Genomic DNA, 24,134 nt, shown 5'->3' with positions numbered 1-24,134 from the left:
GGATTTAATATATTTCCAGGCTTTGGACAAACTGCAGAAAGATTGCTGCTGTAATGCTGATGCTGTTGAAATTTGGAAGTGTACTTCAAGAGAAGCTGAAGAAAGAAATGCCCAATAACAAAATTAAATTGCACGCAGTAAGGAAATAGATGGATCAAGCACTTACTACATCTCATTTTCTTGTCAATATTCTCAACCCAAAGTACCAGGGTAGATACCTAAGTGCTGGAGAAGATGCTGCTGTAACACGAGCACCAACCAATCATGGCAAACCTATCAAATTTCAGGAGTGGAGGTGAACCACTCAAACAGTACATGTTTGCTGATGATGTTTTAAAGAAAGTCATACCAATGAACTGATGGACATGTGTAGAAACAGACATTGTTGAAATGCTAACCCAGCTTTTGACAGAACTAGCTGCTTCTGCAGGCACAGAAGGAATATTTTCTTCATTTAGACTAATTCAAAGTTAACAAATTGATTGGGAGTTGAAAAAGCAGTCTATGACTAAAAATGAGGAGGGAGGGGATGATATTTACTGTTTTAAAAGTCTGTAGGACAGCCTATATAACTCAGGAGACTGCTGTCTCATTTTCAAGAGACTTAGGTGAGTAGGAACTTCAACTCCATTCACTTTTACTAAGGCATATTTGAAAAAAATTTCCCCAGCAGACCTGAAACAGTTTAATTCACTGACTCTTGTTAATACCTCTGTTTCTTTAAATAAATCACTTAGTTGTAAATGTGAAACATGTTTTGATAAGTTTATGTATCCAAAACATTTAAGGTTATTTTGTTTAATAAAAATAAATGTTATATGTGGTTATGTGTGTTTGTTTAAATACCAGTTACCATCCTAATGCAGCTTTACACACATCAGCAAAGAGTTAATTATCCAGTAAATTAATATTTCAGTCACCATTTTCTAACATACTTCAAATGTATAATTAATAAGAATCTGAAAATATTAAGCTATATAGTTGCTTAAATAAATGTATATAGTTATAGTGCAGCTTCCCTAGGTGTCAAAAAGATGTACCAAATCTAGTGTGAAGGCTCTATTTAGCTGTAAATCAACATGTTTTAATGGTTAGATCAACCAATGAGAATGCACCTGTCCTCAGAAAATAACTGAAGTATAAATGCAAAAGTTGATTCAAAATGATGATTTAAAATTGCCCTGATTTAAATCAATCCACCCTGTTGCACTTGAGGATCTATCTATCCAGAAATGGAAAGCTGCTTGCACTATAAGATGGAGATAAAGTCATACCAGTCACACACAGAAAAGAATTAGGGAAACAGCCAGATTATTACAAATGGACAGCTAATTTGAAAATTTTGAAAAGGGGAGCGAAAAAAAGAGCAGTTCTACTGTGATAACCTCCTCATACTGTGTCTACACTCTGATGCCTTGCCTTCCCTCCTTTCAATTGGTGTTTAAACTGGCTGTCTCCTCAGAGCACTTCAGAAAAAGTGACTGCTTTTGCAAGCTTTGAGAAATTATTTGTATGCAACACTTCTCCAACAGCAAAAAAAGTCAACAAGTCACAAAAAAGTTAAGATTAACCCAGTATAAGAATGTTGTTTCAGTGTTAAATATAAAATTATGGAAATGGACATTTAAGTCTAGGAACCTATATTGGGGTTTTAAGACATATGAAACCACTCAACTGTGCTCTTATGGTTGACAGGAAGCATTAAGTCCCCTTGGTGTCTATAGTTCTCAGTGCACTTTGTATCGGGAATGAAAAAATGTTTTAAGATCTTATACACTTTAATGTATTGCTGATATTAAAAACAGGTTGATGAATACAACATTAAAACAGTTTGAAGAAACAGATGTCTGACTTTTCTTGTTCTGCAAAAAGAAGTTCAGATCAAAACCTCTGAATTACTATTTTCAAAATCTGACCTGAAAAAGACTTCTGTGTAAGCTTGAAAGCTTGTCTCTCACCAATAGAAGCTAGTTCAATAAAAAGATATTACTGCATCCACCTTGTCTGTCTATTTTCAAAATTGTATGCTATAGGTTAAGTGAGAGTAACCTAGCTACTGACCAGTAACTAGATAAACATAAGAATCATGTTTCAGAAGTGACTTGAATTACCAAAGCTAGAGTAATGCAACATTTACCTGTGAGATAAGAAGCTGACAAGCTGCCAGCTCCTTTTCATTTTCTTCTATTTTTTTATTGCTTTCAGTTTGAGTGCTTTCTAACTGCTTGCAGCGTTTTACCATTGTTTTCACTTCTGATTTCATTTTGCTAATGTATAGTCTTGCAACTGTGAATTCTTCATCTATCATGCCAGTTCCTTCAGGTTGCTGAAAGAAATACAGAATTTGAAAGGTTTAAGTGATCAAAAAAATAATTAACATTCATATTAAATATGGGATGCGGCAGCTCAAAGTGCAATCAGAAAAAAGTAGTACCTAGTCTCTAGTACACAGTCATGGCACTGCTATTCTATTTCAGACTATGTTTATGGTAGCCACAGGTACTACTATTTTTCATTTTCACACACAACTTTACCCCAGCTGCTTCCCACTAGAAAGGCTAGTATAAGTCATACTTACTTTTTTCCCCCAATCAAGAAATTCTGACTTGTGTTTGCTAAGTTGTAGGTCACTGCAAGTGTTTACAGGTCAGCGACAAACTCTTCAAAATAATTTAGTTTTTTAGTCTATTTGGGATTTTTCTAAGTGAACATGTGAGCGTTTGAAAAGAAACTGTCTGAAGTGGAAAATAAAGTCGTCTTACACCCACAGGGAAAGTATAGGCAGCTGTAGTATCTTCTATATATGGCTTATTAGTTAACTTAATTACTCTGGAAGGAACAGCTATTCTAGAAGTAAAAGCAACCATTTCCAGTCAGTGCTCAGTCTCTCCTAGAGCAGGTACCATCAACTGTGCCAATTACATCTGGTGATTTAGCCATGTGGACTGAAGTGACTTAAGCTGAGGAATGTTTGCACTGTATTTGCATAGTTAGACTAAACCGCTCTCAGACTTTGTACGCTATGCCTTATTATAAATAAGTCAGCTATAAACACTGTATTAGCGGTAAAAGGCAAATACTAGCACTTGGGTACTCTTTATCCTCTCTCAGAATCTTACAGGAAGACATGTACATGGTTACAGGTGTTATAAATTACCTTAGTTATTAAATCTTTATAACACTGAAAAGACCTAAACATGAATGAATGTATGTATCATTTTACATTTGTGACAGTTCCTCTTTACCTTTGCGTCATTATTTCCTACTGCAATTCCTATTTCTGCAAGATCTTTTAATAAGGAGGCCATCATCTCTGTTGCCCGTTTTTTCTGGTGGTTGGTCATTTCTTTAAGTTTCTGAAGCTCTGCATCTATACTGGCTAAAATTACCTAGAACAGGGATGAAAGTGTAAAATTAGATTTTATCAGTTTCAATCTTTACATGGGAATATTTTTCTTCTTGTTTTTCATCCAGCAACCTCAAAATTAATTTTCTATTTTTTATTTAGACATTAGAAAATCTTGTCCCTCCATTAAAGTGCCTCAATCTGGTAACTACATTATGTTTTAAAAGTAAGGGTTAAAAACCTGCAAGCACTGTAGAGTAGCATAATATGCAAAACAAAAAGTTTCAACAACGAATAGTATTTCACCAAAACTCCTGGAGTTCTTTTCTGAAAGACACAAAGCCCTTCAGCACACAATACATAATCCTGCAACTCTGCCAATGATTCTGCCAACACCCTAGAAGAGCATTTATGGTTACATTTACCAATGTGTGACAGCACAGGGGTTTCTCATAAAGACATTAAAATGTGACCCATCCTTATCTGCTTTCTCTCATAGTAAGACATACATTCATCACTATGTATGTTTTGCTAGTAGGACAATTTAGATGTTTATCTGCTGTCCTCTGCACAGAAGCAGATTACATCAATTTCAGTCCATTCCTGCCTAGAGCTTTCTGAACAGATGTAGCTGTGGGAGACGTTTCAAAGTTGTCTTTTTTGCAGTGCCATTAATTCTAGAGCAGACATTCACAATAAAGCTATGACAATTTACACAGACTGACGATGGGCCCATCCATGTGCAACCAACAGCTAACTCTAAATCCAGGGTTAGACTTAAATTGAAGAAGCCACTTTATGCCAATACCAGCTGCCAAACAGAACATACTTCTTCGTTGTTCTCCAACGTTAATTTTGACAAAGTCATCCGAAGCACATTTAGGTTCAGCATCAGAAATCTATACCAAAATACTGCTTTTTCTATAGATGGAGGTAGACAGATACTGGATAAATGACCCTAAGAGAACAGAAGGTTGTTCTAGTTTCCTTAGTCTGAGTGACTCCATTTTTTCCATTCTCACAAACGTTTGCTGCCAGGTTCTTTACCTTCTGCTGAGTATCAATACAAAGGCTTGATGAACGCAGCCATACATGCCTGCAAGGATCAATGATAAATACTTATCACTATCACCTCAATCACCACAAATAACAAAGATATCAATGCATTATCAAGGGAACCTTGCACCTGACGCGTGGTCATGTCCACACTGTAGCATGTTAGTTTGTGAATTCTTTAAACAAAGGTGGAACTTCTCCAGTTTGCTGATATTTTAGCAGGAAAGACAGTCTGAACGAATGTTGCCAACATTGCTCGCTCTTATCTTGCATCCAAAGGCATCTTGGTATTCTGAATCATGGCTAGGGAATACTGTACCATAGGCACAGTGGGAAGAACAGCCTATGATGTCCTAAATCCAAATGGTACTTTCTACAGTTGAGTGTTCTGCCATATTTTACCAACTGATACAGAGTTCAGTGTAAGGGCCCTTTCTGTTGGAAGTATCTCTGTTCTTGGTACTGTAATACCAAAGCTCTTGGGCTTTCCTGGACAGTCTCCATCTCAAATGGGATGGCTATAGCTACCGTTACAACAAAAAACAGAAAGCTGGATCATCCCGAGGGAAACTGGCAGTTCTTGCCTTTCTGAACAGTAAACAAATTTCCAACATTCCTGTTCCTTAGCAGCATTCACTTCATCCCATACAAACATCAGTTTGCTGTAATAACTAGCAGCATAGTGGCTGCACTGGCAGCAACATATACTGTTTACAAAGAGGACAACAATGTGATCAAGATAATGGCGTTTATGGTTCCAAGACTCAGTGCATGGGTACCAAAGCCAATGTACCCAGGTATTCCAGGATGTAGAGGACACTGACCATTACAGCTGCTAGGCCAGTGCTTCAGTGCAAAGATCAGGAACACCGTCAAAAGGCCTATCCTGAAGTGACCAGAAATTTTTGGTTTCTGAAGTTAAGAGCAGAGTACGTTACAAACCAAGCATGGTCTACTCTCAAAGATCAAGATGGACAGTGGTGACATCTTACTCAATAAAGCAGATTCAAGCACCTGAGGAATCAAAGCCTTGACAGAGCAGCAGAAGTAGTGCATGGGATCCAGCTAGGTGTTTTACAATGATGAGAATGACACCAGCACCTACCTTATTGGATTTATGGCACCAATACAAAGTCTCAAATCACAAAGTCTCAAATCACTTTTAAATCTTAAGACTGGTTTTTGAAAAGGACTTGGCTAAAGAACTGTACGAAACCAGAGGAACTTTCAGGTGTGTTCACTGGATCATGGCTACTACTGTTTACATATCCCACAGTCAATCATGGGTGTTTCTGAAGAATGTCACCTGTGAATCATACCATTCTATGACAGACAAGTTAAAATTGCACTCTACACACACTTAAAAGGCTCTGGCAAAAACTATTAAAAAAAAAAGGTGGAGGAGGAAGCTACACAGAGGAGACTATTTACTACTTCTAGTAAAAATGTGAGGCCTATCCTTGTTGCTAAAGAATGATTTACTAAGATTAGAACAAAGCTTGGAATGCAAATAGTACACTTGTATTAAGGCAAGTTTCAGAAGCCCAATAATGTTCCAATGAAGTTGGGATTAATAAACTCAACATCAACTGCACATGTTGAGACTCTCTGGACCTCAAAGTAGTACCATGAAACCCCCATATTCACCACTGTCATATGATTATGATATGTTTTGTACAATCCATACTGGTGAGATCTCATTTTATATCCTGTTGGATTGTATGTACTTCATTGTATGTGAAGTTATGAATTATTGCCATATGTGTTACTGAAATATGTTGGGAGACATCCATAGCTGGCCTTTCAGTAGGAACAAAAGGAGCAACTATCACTGGCCAGACAGAGGTTGCTGGCCAATCAAGAAAAATCCACTCTCTCTCAGAGGCTTCTCAGTGAGGACAGCCTAATCCTCACAGCAAGGATCTTTCCAGCAGCTGGAAGAAAGTATAAAAGAGGGACAGTGATGTCATCACTTGGCCTCTCTTTCCCCATCTCAAAACCTGGAAGGTCATCTGAAAGACAAAGACTTTCCAGCCTGGGACCAATCTCCCCAGCTCAAAGGGCATCCAGCCTGTGTACTGAGAACTGTGAGCTGACTGCACGCTCTCTTAGGGTGAGAGACTGATTCAAATCCTGCTTAGTCTGTTAAAGTTAAAAATAAATACACACTCTAAATTCTATTTCTTATGTAATCAATTTTGATCTATATACCTGCTACTTATAATCAGTTAAAAATCTCTGTAATTAATAAATCTGTTTTTATATTTTACCTGAACAGTGTGTTTTTGGTTGAAGTCCTTGGGGAATCTGAGCTCAGATTACAAAGGCTGGTGAATGTCCACTTTCCTTTGACAAAGTGGCAAACTAATTAATGAGCTTGCACTGTCCAAGTGAGTCTTGAGCAATGTAAGACTGTAAATTTCCAGGGTGCAAGGCTGGAGTGATTTGCTGGTGGCTCTCTCTCATGATTCATGAGTGGCTCGGGGAGCATTCATGTAATTTAGCTGGGTGTGAGACTCCACATGCTGATAGTTGAGTGATCACAGCACCTCTTTTGATCACAGGAGTTTTGCTGCTTGTCATGGGCATAGCTTTTTGAGAGAGAGTCCAGGCTGGAGAGTCAAGGGGCAACAGCAGTCCCACAGTTCCAGGTTGTACCCCAAGTATCCCCCAAGGGAGGCCTGAAACCAATTATCCCAATTTTGGCACAAACATGCCCAGAAGAGACAAGCCTGTCACTGACAAAGGGACACCAGTTGTCAAAACCCTGTTTGAACAAAATGTATACCCGAAACAAAAAAATTTCACTGGGGTATATGCAGCAATGTCCTGACATCTCACACCGAGTTAAGAAAAACTAGTGATCAGAGGATCCCACGCCTAAGAAACTTTTTTGTTAACTATAATCAGAAACTAAGTCTCTAAATACAGACTGAAATTAGCAGATTCCCAGGCAAGAGGGATGCCACAGGCCTGCTGCTGAGCCCAACAGTTTAGGATAACTACTGGAACTCCCAAGCTGGAATCCTGGAGTTGGGTTCTTTGGAGAAGTGAGAATTTAAAAATATTTTTGTGCTGGTTCTAGATTGATCATTTATACTGTCTTCATACTACTCAAGTTTGATAAAATCCATCTAAAAAAAGATGGAGAAGCACTTTCTTCTAAAATTGTTCCAGTGTCAAATCCTAATTTACCAGCATTCTCGTTCTTAAAGTATCTGCTATCCACTCAACCTAGAATGTTTGGAGGGACAAAAAGATGGGCACAATGGTAGATACTAATTGCTATTTCAAATAAGGCCCAAACAGCTTTAGGTTGCTGATAGTCAACAAATACTACCTCTTATGTACACCTAGTCACCATAGCAGAGAGTTGAGAACAAGTCCCTCAAGCTAGTATCCGGTTATTTACTCACTGGCACAGCAAGGAAGTGAAATGTAAATAAAGAAAGTCAGCACAGAGAAAGAAAATTCCCCAGGCTGGAGATCAGCTTACAGAACTAAAATGTTTCATGCAAATGAAGATCTAGTTTGGTATCACAAAATGCTTTTTTAATTAAGAAACTCTGCAACTGGTTGGTAAGGAAACAAATGGAAACATCTATATTGCCTGTATGAAACCACACCATTTTTATGTAAGCAATGAACACACACAGAAAATTGTGTGTTACCAGTGTGATGGAAGCAAAGGTAAAATTCATCCTAAACACAAACAGAGTAGTTCTGGAAACTTAATCAGTAAGAAAAATATTTTACCTGGGTAATAGTTTTGAAAAGTATTGAAAGAATCCAAAGGAAAGAGGATTAAGTAGATTTTTTTTTTTTGGATGAATTCAAAACCTGACAAACATTAGAACTTCTGAAGCAGCTCAAACAGAAGAAAGTATAGAGCGGAATCTTTCTCCACCTTTTGGTTGGTAATATACCGCTAACACCTGGACTAGGACAGAACAGACCCACAGAATGAGACTTGGACACCAAGAGTCCAAGGCAGGCAGGCACTTCTCTCATCAATAATACAGTAACTGCCTACTTATCACCCTTCAAGTGCTACCAGCAGTTAAGGGTGGAAAGTTTTAATTGCCTACTGCATTAACGTATTGAGAGTCAAACACCTATCTCTGCTCACTTTAGGAAACAGAACTGACTGTACAACCTGCTGCTACAGTGACGTAACAGGATTTTGAAACCACTCCCCCAGGCAAATTGCAAAAATTAGCAGCTATGGAATAACTCCTCAGAAGGGCAACTCCAAGCCGAGGCTCCACAAGGGAAATCTGAGTGGCAGATATAAATTGCATTTTCTATCTTTCCCATTAACTAGGATTTGTTGTGCAAGGTACATATCACATTAATATTTGCCAAAATCTGATTTAGATAATCAAATCAGAACTATTACAATTCCACATCAGAAATACATAAAGCTAAATTTCATGTTTTAACACTCAAAAAAGCCATTTAAAAGAGACAACATATGTAAGCAGTTGAAAAAACATGTTTCCCAATAACAAAAAAATTACATTACAGACATTTAGTAATTCCCTGCCCTGATTTCCTACCGATTTCTGATTGAGTTCATCACTAAGCAGCTCATACTCCTTTGCTTTGTCTTCTACTTCCTGAGATTTCTGATCATAGTTGACAGCAAGTTCCTCAAGGGCTTGTAGCACCTCTTTTACTTCTTCTTTAGAGGCATCATTTTCAGCCTGGAGGCGATTCAGCTCAGCTTGCATATTGTCTTGGTCCCGCCTGGTAGATGCTAGAAGCTACAAGAGTGATAAAAAAGTAATAAAACACAAGTTGTCACTTCCATGACATTAAGAAATGCAAGTGGGAGCCCAAATGTACTGAACAGTTTCTCCTAGAGTATAAAGCCTTATTTATTTAGAATTTGTACATGGTCTACCATCACAAAATAGCAATCCCTGAACTTATCCTCAGTACAACTGTATTTTAAGAAACGGATGGTTAAACTATTTGTCAAGGATAGTAGATAAAGCTCATGTTGTATATTTCAATATCTGGTCTAACTGACAAGATCTGCATTTTTATTTACAGTTAACTATTAGTCAAAACCTGGGGGGTGGGGTAGGGAAGAGAGGGAAGGCTTGAAAATCATATAGCAGATCTTCCTGGTGAACTTTAAAGAAGTCGTTAATCATTAGTTTAATTAGAATGTTCTAAACTCCCAATTGACTTAAACGTGGCCAGTACTTCACTGTCTCTGTATTTTAATATTTCATTACTGAATAGGTACATGACCAAGCAGAATGGAGAGTTTTCAAAATATTGAAAAACCAGAGCCGAAACCATTTTCTGAAGTATGGTCAAAGTTGTATATGCTCAGGCCTTGTCTACACTACACAGATTTGTCAACAAAAGTCAGCTTTCATCGACAAAACAGTGGAGGTGTACACACTACAATGTTCCTCCCGCTGGTTTAACATTCCTGCTATGCCAGCAAAATAAAATCACCTCGAAGAGAGGTGCAGAGTTTTTTGTGACAAAAGGCAGATCAACGCAGTGTAGTGTAGACACTGTGCTTGCTTATGCTGCTCTAACTGGCTTCCGGGAGGTGTCCCACAATGCCCATCATGACTGCTCTAGTCAGCAGTTTGAACTCTGCGCCCTGAAGAAACACAGGCATGCACCCCTCCCTTGTTTAATGGATTGAGAATTTTTGTAATTCCTCTTCGCTCAGCATGGACAGTTAACACAGGACCTTTCCAGCTGACCTTGCTGGCTTTTCACAGTAGATGCACTCCTGCATGGAGTACACCAGAGCTGAAGCACTTAGAAGAGAGGAAAGTGATCAGGAACAGTCAGCATGGATTCACCAAGGGCAAGTCATGCCTGACTAACCTAATTGCCTTCTATGAGGAGATAACTGGGTCTATGGATGAGGGGAAAGCAGTGGATGTGTTATTCCTTGACTTTAGCAAAGCTTTTGATACAGTCTCCCACAGTATTCTTTCCAGCAATTAAAGAAGTATGGGCTGGACGATTGGACTATAAGGTGGATAGAAAGCTGGCCAGATCGTCGGGCTCAACGGGTAGTGATCAATGGCTCCATGTTCAGTTGGCAGCCAGTTTCAAGTGGAGTGCCCCAGGGGTCGGTCTTGGGGCCGGTTTTGTTCACTATCTTCATTAATGATCTGGAGGATGGCGTGGACTGCACTCTCAGCAAGTTTGCAGATGACACTAAACTTGGAGGAGTGGTAGATACACTGGAGAGTAGGGACAGGATACAGAGGGACCTAGACAAATTAGAGGACTGGGCCAAAAGAAACCTGATGAGGTTCAACAAGGACAAGTGCAGAGTCTTGCACTTAGGACGGAAGAATCCCATTCACTGTTACAGACTAGGGACTGAATGGCTAGGAAGCAGTTCTGTAGAAAAGGACCTGGGTTTACAGTGGATGAAAAGCTGGATATGAGTCAACAGTGTGCCCTTGTTGCCATGAAGGCTAATGGCATTCTGGGCTGTTTAAGTAGGGGCATTGCCAGCAGATCGAGGGATGTGATCATTCCCCTTTATTCGACATTGGTAAGGCCTCATCTGGAGTAGTGTGTCCAGTTTTGGGCCCCACACTACAAGATGGATGTGGAAAAATTGGAAAGAGTCCAGCGGAGGGAAACAAAAATGATTAGGGGACTGGAGCACATGACTTATGAGGAGAGGCTGAGAACTGGGATTGTTTAGTCTGTAGAAGAGAAGAATGAGGCAGGAATTGATAGCTGCTTTCAACTGCCTGAAAGGGGGTTCCAAAGAGGATGGATCTAGACTGTTCTCAGTGGTAGCAGATGACAGAACAAGGAGTAATGGTCTCAAGTTGCAGTGGGGGAGGTTTAGGTTGGATATTAGGAAAAACTTTTACACTTAAGAGTGGTGAAACACTGGAATGGGTTACCTAGGGAGATAGTAGAATCTCCTTCCTTAGGAGTTTTTAAGGTCAGGCTTGACAAAGTCCTGGCTGGGATGATTTAGTTGGGAATTGGTCCTGTTTTGAGCAGGGGGTTGGACTAGATGACCTCCTGAGGTCCCTTCCAACCCTGATATTCTATGATTCCATGATTCTGTGATTCTATGTTGGATCTTCTGAGTCTGTGGGGAGAGGAGGCTGTGCAGCTGCAGCTTTGTTTCAGCCATAAGAACTTTGATACCTACAGCCTGATTGCTAGTGGGATGCAGGAGAGGGGGCATGATATCAGCAGTGCCATGATAAGATCGATGTGCTGAGACAGACATACCAGAAGGCAAGGGAGGCCAACCGTCGCTCTGGTGCAGTGAAGACGACATGCAGCTTTTACAAGGAGCTGCACATCATCCTTGGCAGCGACCCCACTTCAACCACCAAAAACCCCCAAAGATACTTCGGGAGGACTTGAGGCAGCGGACAGCAGAGTCAACCCTAAAGATGAAGTGGTAAAGTGATAGACGAGGAAGTGGAGTTGGAGGAGGCTGTGGAACACATCACAGGATTATCCAGTGGCGTGGTAAGTCAGGGCCTCTTTTTGACTCCAGAGAGGTCCAGCCAGTCCCATCACTCCAGCCCTGGAGTTTCTGAAGCAAGAGATGCGAGCTCCAGTAAGCGTCCATTTTGCTTTGATACAGCACAGTGAGAGGAACTGAGCTCATGTACTTTGTTATATGGTAGACGAGGGATAAGGCACAGAAATTAATAAACTTCTACGCAGCGCGGGCCCAGCGGAGAAGTTCTTTAATGTACACCAGCATGTCCCGAGAATCTGAGATAGCGATCTCTAGGAAATTTTTCTGTAGGTATTCTGCAATTCTCTGCTGAAAGTTCCTTGGCAGAGCTGCCTTGTTTCTCCCCCCACTGTAGGAAACTGCCACGCCAACCGGAAATTATTTCCGCAGGGATCAGAGCAGCACACTGGCGAGCAGCATAAAGGCTCTGTCTGAAGCCGCATGCATGCAGGAGATGCATCCTGGGTTACCCTTAGGAGTAAGATATTGGGTTTGATTATGCATGTAGTGACCCTCCTTGCAAACCACCCAGACCCTTTTTCCCTTCTTGCTCATTCCCCAACCCCCCCCAAATCAAACTCACCACATTTGAGGCTCTCACCAAGCTGTGTGCTAGCAAAGGGACAGTGAGAAAGAGGTGTGTACAACTTTTGTGATTCATGGCTTTGAGTGAATTCACAATACTGTCTCTGTTAATTGTTTCTTTGGTTTCTGCAGATATGCCCTTGAGGATCCATTCCTCCACATAAGCAGAGCACCTCAATCAGATAAGGTTGCAAACCAGAAGGAGTAAGGAAGATATGTTTCACAAAGTGCTGCAATTAACAGATGCAGCATATAAATAAACAAGAGCATGGAGGGAGACAATTAAGACTCAGGCTGGGTAGCCTGGAAAGGACACAGGCGCAGGAGCGGATGATAAAGCTACTGGAGGGCCAGAGATGCTGAAGTCCACTTTTAGCCTGCAATCAGAGCATATTCATGCATGACACCCCCTGCAGCCAATACAGAACTTCATGCCATGTCCTCCCCAAACTCCCCCACCACATTCCTCACATGTTCCCAGTCCCTCGCAGTACCCCATGCACTCCAAGGACTGGTTTCACAATGAAAGCTGCAGTTATATGCAGCTGTGTGAGCCGAAACCGAGAGACATTTCCTCATTACCATGTCCCATTTGACAAAATTTGGGTGTTTCATCCTATTATCAAATGTTAGTCTTTGAAATAAAATGAGTCTATTTGTTTCACACATGTTAGTCGGTGCTAACATTTAAACACAGTGGCTATTGGCAGGAATATTTGCTTAGTACAATTAAAGCTCAGGAAGCAAGCACTAAAGGGATTGTTCAGGGTGGCAAGTAAATATTGTCTGGTAGAATGCATCACATAAAGACACGTTACAGCGAATCATTGTCAAAATGCTTCTTCAAAGCCTCCCTAATTCAAATAGCCCCCTCCCTGCTGTGCCCCTCTAATTGCCCGGATATGTAGCAGCTCCAAATCAGTAGCCAGCTGATCTACCTCAGCGCTCCATCCCAGGGAAACTTTTCTCCCTTCGCTTCGCAAATGTTATGCAGAGGATAGTCAACTGAAAATGATCAACCTGCCAAAAAGGCAGCACCAGCAATCTTTTAATTGGCAAAGTCACATTCAGTGGTCATTCGGCACCTGTTGAACCGCTCCTTGCTGCTGTATAGATTCCTGGTGTAAGGCTTCAAGAACCACGAGAGAGATGGGTAGACGGGGTCTCTCAGGATCACTATGGACATTTCGATATCCCCCATTTGAATCGTCTGGTCAGGAAAGAAAGTCCCACTGTGTAGTTTTCTATATAGTCCAGTATTCCTAAAGACGTGTGCATCATGCACCTTTCCTGACCACTCCACATGGATGTCAGTGAAACAGCCTTGGTGATCCACAGTGGAGAAGTAGCCCTTCCACTTCATGTACTCCGCTGAAAGATAGTCTGGGGCCCAAATTGGGATATTTGTTCTATACATTGCCCTGCTGCAGTGAGGGAATGCCATTGCCTCACAGCCTCCACTATTTCCTGCACATTACCGAGAGTCACAGTCCTTCATAGCAGGTGGTGATTAATGACCCTGCACACTTGCATCACTGCAGCTCCTACACTGGACTTTCCAATGCCAAACTGATTCATGACTGACCAGTAGCAGTCTGGTGTTGCAAGCTTCCACACGGTGATCACCACTCGCTTTTCCATAGTGAGGACAGCTCTCATTCTGGTGTCCTTGTGCTGCAGTACTAGGGTGAGATCCGCACACAGTTCCAGGAAGGTGGATCTGTGCATCTGAAAGTTCTGCAGCCACGGCTTGTCATCCCATACTTGCATCACGATGTGATACCACCACTCAGTGCTTGTTTCCTGAGCTCAGTACTGACGGTCCACTGTGTGCAGCTGCTCAATGAATGACAGCAGCAATCTTGAATTATTTCTTTCCATGGCAGGCAGCAGGGCAGGCACCACTGGTTCACAGCTCATGAAATACTGCAGAATCAACCACATTGTGTTCATAATGTTCATCACCAAACTGGTCAGCAGTTCAGGATCCATGCTTTCAGGCAAAGATGGTGGGTGCACAGTTAACAAGGGCTGTTGAAAAACAGCGCAAAACGAGCACTCACTGTGGACACATTCCGCCAATCCAAGGAGTGTTGTGTGGACATGCACAACTGATGTAATTAAAGTGGCTTCTGATCATCGACATAACTTAAGTCCCTCTTCCTCATCCCCAGATGAGGCAGTTGCAGTGAAGCCTATTTCGTCAGCCTGGGACAATTATAAGACTCATCAGGAGTTGTTGAGGAGGATGGCTATGGCCTAGATATCCAATCAGAGGAGGTACAGGAAAAATCTCTCAAACTGGTGGACATTTTGACATCTGTGGCTCCAGCCTGAATAGCTCTAATTTAAGTCACTATAACTCTGTAGTGCACACATGGCTTCAGACAAATATTGAAAATGAAATAAATCTATTTTCTTATATAGGAGAGCCAGGCAAGGTTGCCCACGCTTCCCTTTTGTTTTCTCTAGCAATGGAATCATTTGCATCTACAATTATAAATAATTCAGTGACTTTGTACGGAGATTAGATATTAATATTACCTAACCTAAAAATCTGTCAAAAATAACAAACAAAAGGATCTGGTAAAGCTTTTCTTTTTAAATAAATTATACAAAATTAAATACTTTTGGTTGGCATTACACAGCAAGAGCAGATTCATATACAGTTAATAAAAAGAAAACATTATGTCCAATACTTCCAGCAAACCTAGATAAGAGGATAACTGTATACAAATTATGATGTCACAACTCAATGCCTTGGTAAAACTGAATAGTTTTGTGATCAAAATACGGTGGTGATTAAAATGAACACTACTTAAGAGGGTTTTTTCCTCCATTTCATATTCTTTCTACAGAGGAATGCAAGTATTTTGAAACTTCTAAAGAATGAGACTTCTTGATACCCATGGAAAAGGTGGGGAAGATCTACTGCGCCAAAACTCTTAACGGACACATTAAATTGGTAAAGGGGTTTGTGAATCTGTAGTTACTGACTGGCCAAAGTACATCAAACTGGGAGCTCTGGATAGACATTGAACAGTTAGATTCTGACTTTAAAACTAGGGAAGGATTATGATGTGGTAAATGAATAAACCAGTTTCTTTATATAATCATCCTACTTTCAGTTAACTGAAAAGTTAGTTATAACTTTAAGGTGTTTTTTTTTCCTGCATTATCCTCTTTTTTTAATCAAATGAAAAACCCCAAATAAAATACACAATAGTGAAACTCACCTCTTCCTGATCCAACATTTGTGTCTTCAACTTTTCTACTAATTGGCTCTGCTGATTGATTTCTTCATCCTGCAATTAAAACCAGCAATCCATTGAACAGTTTGAACACACAAAAATCTCAAATACACATTAGAAAATCAGTTGTTCATCAACCTTTCCATTTTTGGAAACAAATCAAACTAAATACAATACCGATGATTCATGGATTCAAAAGTGATATAAAAAAATACAGGCGGCTTCTAGCTTTAGATGCATTTGTAGTAATTTACTTTGAACCCAAGAGCAAAATCCTACCCCTTTGTTATGTCACAATGTCTTCTCCAAGTTCAAGAACTAGGACATGTGCCTGCTGTAACTTCCAAGTAACCTGCTTAGGATGAAAATTCTCCTGACTTTAGATAAATTTATTACTTCAAGAAATTTAGTACCGTAATATTATTTAAATGTTAGAGAAATGTAACCAAATGTCATATTTTGTAAAATATAATAATGGACAAAATAAGCAACATCTCTCAGCTTTTCCAAAACATATTACTCAAATGTCAGTTTAATTGCATATTACCTCCCCGTCCCCCGACCTTTAGTATTGTATTATCACAGACATCCAACTATCAAGGAGCATTTCAACTAGTTGAATGCAGAACATTCTTCGAGACCACTCAACTCTACTCTGCCTACATCAGACTCCATTTTCATCTATTTCCTATGAGCTGCCCACTTTGCTTTGTTCTTTCTATCCTTTCAATCTCTGCCCCCACCTGTTGAAATTGACAAGGAGAATGCCAATTAGTCCCAAATGAGGTGATTGTTTCTGTTGTGTTTAATCCATGGGAACTGCAATCAGACCATGTTATACGGATTGAGAACACCCACCACGCTCATTTGTACTAACAAATGAAGATTTGTCTGAATTAAAGATCAACTACTGTAGCTCCAAACATGCTTACTAAGAGATTTTATATTTAACAAGAACATACCTTGTCATCAAGTTGTTTGTATAATTTAGTGATTTCTTCATCACACTTTCTTCTTTCAGCATCAGTAAAATTACCAGTCACTCCGATTGTAGCAGCTGGTTTATCATTATTGATAGCAACATCCTTATCCACTGCAAAAGCTTCCAAGTTGGCTTTCTCTTTGTCAAACTGCTCATCAACTGGAACAACCTCCCCTTAATTAAAAGATTTTATAAATATGTTCTCTTATCACAGTTACTTTAGAAATGTCTTTCAAAGCGAGGTATCCGTGAGAGGTTATATATGAGATAGTCCGTAGTTATGACAGGTACTAGTTAAATGGTAAATAAAATATTCCAGAGAGTTTAAGGCCCTGTGATATACAGGAAATCAGACTTGATGAGCGAATGGTGTTTTTTGGCCTTAAATTTCACCTAGTTATTATTCCAGTTAATTACTGAGTCTAATAACTTGTATGCTTGAGTAACCACAATTTGTTTGACTAAAGCATAACTTCTAGGAAAGGATCTAGCTTTCATCTGAAAGACTGAGAATTCACGATTTCCCTTGATAGTTTAATCCAGTTGTTAAATCACCCTCACTTAAAAACTTAGGTCTTATTTCTGCTTCAGCTTCTAGTTTGAATCATGTTATGCCTTTCTCTGGTAAATTAAAGAGCTCTTTAGTATCTAGCATTTCTCCCTGTGAAGGTACTTACACCCTGTAATCAAATCACCTCTCGATCTTCTTTTTGACAAGATAAATATATTGAGCTTTAAGTCTCTTGCTGTAAGAGGAGTTCTGCGTAAGCTTGAAATCTTGACTTTCACGAACACAAATTGGTCCAATAAAATATATTATCAACCACCTTGTCCGTCTCTGATAAGGCATTCTTCAAGCCCTTGAATTATTTCTACAGCTCTTTTCCACACCCACTCTAGTTTTTAGAATGTGGACACCAGAACTGTGCACCGTATTCTAGAGTCAATCACACCACTACTATACACAGGTCAAATCACCTCCCAACTCCTTTCGTCCCTACTTCCTTGTTTATTCATCTAAGGATCACATTAGACTTTTTAGCCACAGCATCACACTGGGAGCTCACGCTGAGTTGCTTGGCCACTATGATCCCTAGATATCATTCACAGTCCCTGCTTTTCAGGATACAGTATAGCCTGCATTCTTTGTTTCTAGATGTTTAACTTTGCATTTGGCTATATTAAAATGCATATTGTTTGAATGGTTTTACCAAGCAGTTAAATAGTGTCAATATTTAGTATATAAATATTAGTAAACAGTATCAAAGTGAGTATTCACCCACGAAAGCTCATGCTCCAATACATCTGTTAGTCTATAAGGTGCACAGGACTCTTTGCTGCTTTTACAGTATCAAATAGTAATTACTGTTCAGTAAATACTATTTAACACTGCTATTGATACTATCAAGTCGAGTATTAATCCCTGCCTACTAGCCCTCCCATCATTCGATGATTTCCCACTGATGACTACTTTGAGATCTTTTGAGATTAATTTGTGCTTTAATATTGCATAGTGCTAATTTTTTAGACTGGTGTGAGTACTAAGTCAAACATACTATACAAGTCTAGTTCATGTATGTAATTACCTTTATCAGCCAAACTTGTAATCTCAAAGAATGTAATCGGTTTGTTTGATGAAACCATTTTGAGTAGCATTAATTATATCTTATCCTTTAATTAACAGAATCCTGTTAAAAATTAGTATTATGAAAACTATCTTGCCATCCACAGATAGTAAATTTTCCAAAACACAGCATTCCAAGTGTCCGCTTTCCATAATCCCACAAGTGCATCCCTCAAAGAACATTTAACATATTAGTGCACATTTACTTTAAACAGCCACCATTCCCATACAATTTAATGTATTTAAAAAGTAAAACAGATTAATGCAGGGGTTCCCAAACTTGGTTCACAGCCTGTTCAGGATAAGCCCCTGGTGGGTCGCGAGACAAGCCGTGAACCAAGTTTGGGAACCCCTGGTTTAATGTAATCAATATTTTCCTATAAGTTAAACACTTAACACAAATACAGCGTCTACTGAAGTAAAAATCCAGTAAATTGAAAGCTAATGCATGTCATCTCAACTGGAATGTGAAGAAATATTCTTAGCCACACGTTTCAGTTACAATTTATTTTAAAAGGAGTAAGGACTACTACAGTAGCCTCAAAGATTATATGCTATTTTAACAGCATGTTTCAAGATTATACAACCCTAGTTTTCACAGGCCATTAACGTCCCTGTAAAAGTTTGCTCCTGGTTAAAACTGTCAGCGAAGTCTTATAGTAACACAAACTGAACTGGAAAAATAGATTTGGTCAGTGTCTAAGTTATATAAGGGTAAAAAATAGTTTACAGATACTCCCCAACTTATGCATGCATTCCGTTCCGGAACGCCTCGCATAAGTCAAATTTTGTATAAGTATATCCAACAATTACACAACAAAAACTCACCCACCCACCACGCTTATGGAACTTTTTCTGTAAGTGGGTTTGAGTAAGTCGGGGTTTGAGTAACCCGAGGAGCGTCTGTACCTCGTTTAGATACCTGCAACTATAGCAAACTAACTTTTTAAAATTAATTTAATAAACTCAATACACTAATTGAATCTTATTTGGAAAAGAAAAGCAATTAATAGGCCTTACCTCAGATTCACAAAATGCAAAAAAAGTGCGTAAATTGAAGAGTTAATCTAGAACTCAGTATTGTTATGGTTATAACAAGCCATAAAATGAAAAGCTGAAAATGAGACTTCAGATTGACCCTACAGTTTACAATTTATCAGTTTTTGATATACCCATTTTTTAAAATGTACTTTTCAATGATTCATAGATTCCATGGGCCTACGATGATCATCTAGTCCAGGGCTGGCCAAACTTACTGACCTTCCAAGCTGCCTATGATCCTTTTCAGACGTTTGAGAGCCACAAGACACAATCTGCCCTGTAGGGCTTCTGCCCTGATGCCCTGCAACATTCTCTCTCTCTGCCCCCCTTCCCTCCCCAGCAGAAGCCTCTAGCCCCACCATCCCGCTGCAGAGCAGATGCCCCAAGCTTCCCCCACTCTCCTTTCTGGTAGGTGGAGAATAGAGGGTGAGGAGCTCCAAGAGCCACATTAACTATAAAAGAGCTTCATCTGTTTCACGAGCCACTGTTTGGCCATGCCTGAGCTAGTTTGACTAATTCAACCATCTTCACTAAGCTAAAATTCAAGCAACAAAAAAAGTAACAACTTCTTACCATTGCGCCATCTGTTGAGCTCATTTTCAAGCCACTGTATGGTGTTACGCAGTGTCTTGTTTTTCTCTTTTTCTTTTTCATACTTTTTTTTCCATTGTTCTGCAGTGAGTTCCACATTGACACAGACTGTGTTCTTAATAGTCTTAGCTCTAGATAGAAAGATCAAAAAATTAGCCAGGCTGAACAAGTCTGATACAGAGATTCCAGGCTGCTCACAGCTTGGTCAGACTGATTCATTAAGTAACCTATCGAACAGGCACAATATTGTGCCTGACTGTGCCTTATTCTTCTTTCCACACACAAAACCTTCAATAACTGTGATAAGATAACTACATAGTACATCAAAAGTAGTGAAGTCATTAAGCAGTGAAGTCATTAAACATCCAGTCTACACTGCACTAATCAGTTCCCCTTCTAAACCACCATCTTCCTTCCAACCATCTCTAGATAAGACCCATATGCTCGATAACCAGTGGGTGGCCTTAACTTCAATCATAAAATAATTCCAGTGCCAGACATATGCAGATTTTAATTCTGCAAATTCTACATAAATATCAACTTTAGAAGAATCACTAATGTGGACTCAACGATGTGGAATGAAGTAAGGTTTAAACTGAGAATAGCCTGAGGTAAAGGATATGTGCCCTGACAAACTATCTGAATCTCTCAGATTCTTTCATGTTCTCTAGTTCAGGCAAAAAGAGAAGTGACTGTAGTTCTTTGAGATGTGTCCCCCTACAGTTGTCCATGTGCCCCACACACCTTCGAATGGAGATTTTCCATTGTCACTGTCTGTTGAGCCCCTGCATGTGCCACTGATATCTTCATGGCCAACACTGAAGCTGTATCAGGCTGCATGGGTGAATCTTCCTCAGTTCCTTCTCCACATCTGAGTCTCAGAAAGAAACTCCAAAGCAGAGAGGAAAGAGGGCAAGTAGTGGAGTACCCATAGGAATGCACATCTCAAAGAACTACAGTTACTGCATAGGGTAAGTAACTTTTCTTTCTTTGAGTAGTATCCCTATCAGGGCTCCACTTCAGGTGACTCCAGAGCAGCATCCCCATAAGGAGGAAGGCAATTCAGAGTTAAAAAAGTTAAAGGAAAGACCTGCAATGCCGACTGCCACATCAGATCTGGAGGCATTGACTAAGGCATAGTGTCTGGAGAAGGTACGTGCCAAAAACCATATGGCAACTCTGCAGATATCTGAAACTGGGGTGTTTTGAGTAAAGTCACAGATGCAGATTGTGACCTCACTGAATGAGATGATACACCAGTATTCATGTTGATAGTCCCAAGGTAGAAAAGGCAGAACTTTTTTATCTGTCTGCAAAGAAAGTGAACAGTTTAAGAGAGTCACAACAAAAGTTTAGTTCTATTCAGGGAGAAGGATAACACCCTTCTAACAGCTAGAATATGGAGGACAGCCTCCCGGTTGGAACTGTGCAGTTTTGGGGGGCAGGGGCGACTGGTAACTAAATTATCTGATTTAGATGAAACTTAGAAGACGCTTTAGGAAGGAACTGGGATGCAGCTGTAATGGAAACCTTATCCTTGTAGAATATTGTGAAAGGAGGGTCAGTCATTAATGCCCCTAACTCTTGAACTCTGAGATTGAGGTAATAGCCATTAGGAAGTCTGTTTCCATAGAGAAATTCAATAAGGCTGAGGCCGGCAGCCAGGACCTCAGGCGTGGGCCGGCAGCACCCCCTGCAACGCTAGTTCTCATGCCTATGCCCACACTGAACCTATATCAGGTTGCATGGGTGAACAGCCCTTAATTCCTTCTCAGCGGCCTCGTCCTGAGATGGAACTTAGCATGCCTTCTTTGCATGTATCTCAGCTACTGCTGAGCTAGTTTCTTTCTTTGTTTAGTTTCCTTAGTACTTTGTTCTCATTTTTTAAAAAAAAAAAGTTTATATTCTCTGGGAAAGTGCTTCTTGAGAGGGGCATGTCTGATTCACTGAAGTTTAAGTGTTGCCTCTTGTGTAGAGAGGCCATCCTGGTCAGTGACCGACACACAAAGTGAATTTGCTGCTGGGAGAGTTGCACATACTACAAAAGTGTAACTTCTATTTAGCTTTCAAATCCAGGGCTCAGAAGAACAGTCATTATGACTTGAATTCCTGGATGATGGTGCACTCCTTGTACATCAGTTTCCCCCATGAGTCTCCAGCACCTCTCTGACCTCAGTGCAACACTCTCCCAGAAGGGAGAAGTCCTCAAAGATCTCCTCTAAACATTGTAAGAGAAGCTTTAAAATTTCCCTCCCAGGGATCCAACCCCCAAAACCAACCTGACCGGGTTGACAATCTCAGAAACATCATCCTTGAGGCTCAGTACTGTGGAGGCAAGGAGCTCCACCAGTACTGGTGAAATAGGAAAATGCCACAGCCCTAAGGCTAAACATAGCTCTGGGAAGGCTTTGATACCACCTAGTGGAGATGGTCAGAACAAGCTCAGATGTTCCGTACCATCAGAGTTTGCTCTTGTTCTGTTATCTGTATCAAGTTCTTTGGTACCAAATAAGCCTCCAGACACATCAGTACCATTTGCAAAGCACTTCAAGCTATCCGTACTGTCTAGCAAGAACAAGCTTACAGGTCCATCTCTCACACAGACATTTGTGACTCCCCCACCTGAAACGACTTCACAATAGGCTTCATCATTGAAGGATCAGTTTTGACAGGATGATTGAGGGTTTGACTCCCTCTTGCTGCATTAGCCTGCCAGCTTCAACATTTTGTCCACCTCCCCACCATCTGGAGACCGACTGTTCCATTTCCAATAACCATGGGAACGGACCACCTTGGACAAATGGGTGATGGAACTAATATCATTGGGCTATGCCATCCATTTTACCTCCCTCCTTCTTCGCCTTCTTTGTCCCGCTTCAGGGACAAGTAACAAATTACTGGTAAGTCAGGAAATAAAATCCCTTCTTCATTTAGGGGTGATAGAACTGGTCCCCACTCAGCACAGGGGAAAGGGGTTTCTATTCCCAGGTGTTTGCTTTTATTGAAGAAAAATTGAGGGTGGAGACCAGTCTTAAATTTAAGACTTCTGAACAAATTTGAGGCCTCAAAAGTTCAAGGTGGTGATTCTGGTATCTACCATTCCTCCTCTAGATTCAGGGGTTGGTTTTAGCCCTTGACCTTCAAGATACGTACCTCTGTGAAGCGATACCACCTGCCTCACAAGAGATTCCTCCATTTTGTCATTGGCCAGGATCATTTTCAATACAGGGTGTTCCTGTTCGGGGTCTCCTTGGCTCCAAGAGTGTTTTCAAATATTCTCTCTATGGTGACTACCTATTTGCATCGTCAGGCAAATATAGTATTCTGTACCTTGACGACTGGATACTCAAGCATCAGTCATACCAAGAGGTGTTGTCTGCCACAAGGACAGCACTTTCTCTATTCTTGGACTTGGGTCTTCAGTGTGGAAAAAATCCACACTGACTCACGTTCAGAACATATGATTTACAGGGGCATCCCTGGATTCCCTGGGCCTTCCTATCCATGGAAAGAGTTGTGACTTTATCACACCTTGTCAGAACTATTCAAGTGAGCCCCCAGACTTCAGTTAGAAACTGTCTTCATCTCGGTCACATGGCAACTTGCACCTTTGTCACAGAGTGTGCAAGGTTATGCCTTCACTGTTTTCAGGGGGAAGGAGGGGCTCAAATCCGTTTATTCACCCAACAGGCACAGTCTAGACAAGTAGGTGTCAGTTCCCCAGCAGGTGAAGTATTTGCTAGACTGGTGGAAGGTCCATTGCAAGGTAGCAGTGGAGGTTCCCTTCCTCCAACCAACATCATCGGTAACCATGACCACAGATTCGTATCTGTTATGGTGGGTGGAGGGGCACACCTTGATTCTCTAACAGTGCAGGGCAGATGGTGATCCTAGGAAACCACCCTCCATCTCAACCTGTTGGAGCTCAAAGTGATCAGATATACCTGCCTTGAATTTTTGCCTCTTATCAGGCACAGATCTGTCAAGGTCATGATGGACTACATAATCTGCATATTCTATATCAACTGACAGAGAGGAATGAGATTGCCTTCTATCTGTGCTGAAACAGTGAAATTATGGAAGTGGTGCATAAGATATTGCATAGGAATTTCAGTAGTGTAACTTCCGAGCAGACAAATTGTCATGGCCGATGTTCTCAGCAGAGT

The 24,134-nt window shown here is 40.5% G+C and overlaps 1 protein-coding gene across 2 annotated transcripts in view; it reads right to left on the bottom strand.

The window, feature by feature from the left end:
* KIF5B (kinesin family member 5B) overlaps nucleotides 1-24,134 on the bottom strand; it is a 65,403-nt gene that overhangs the window by 17,748 nt on the left and 23,521 nt on the right. For both annotated transcript variants that reach the window (XM_050939027.1, XM_050939028.1), the window contains exons 11-16: nucleotides 19,951-20,099; nucleotides 16,693-16,886; nucleotides 15,716-15,784; nucleotides 8,962-9,168; nucleotides 3,246-3,389; nucleotides 2,138-2,326 (exon numbers count right to left, since the gene is read on the bottom strand). In XM_050939027.1, the coding sequence (XP_050794984.1) occupies nucleotides 2,138-2,326; nucleotides 3,246-3,389; nucleotides 8,962-9,168; nucleotides 15,716-15,784; nucleotides 16,693-16,886; nucleotides 19,951-20,099 (952 nt within the window). The remainder of the gene's footprint in view (nucleotides 1-2,137; nucleotides 2,327-3,245; nucleotides 3,390-8,961; nucleotides 9,169-15,715; nucleotides 15,785-16,692; nucleotides 16,887-19,950; nucleotides 20,100-24,134) is intronic.

This window comes from Gopherus flavomarginatus, chromosome 2 (assembly GCF_025201925.1).
Source record: "Gopherus flavomarginatus isolate rGopFla2 chromosome 2, rGopFla2.mat.asm, whole genome shotgun sequence".
Classification (NCBI taxonomy): domain Eukaryota; kingdom Metazoa; phylum Chordata; order Testudines; family Testudinidae; genus Gopherus; species Gopherus flavomarginatus.
This window is presented reverse-complemented; position numbering and strand designations above follow the sequence as displayed.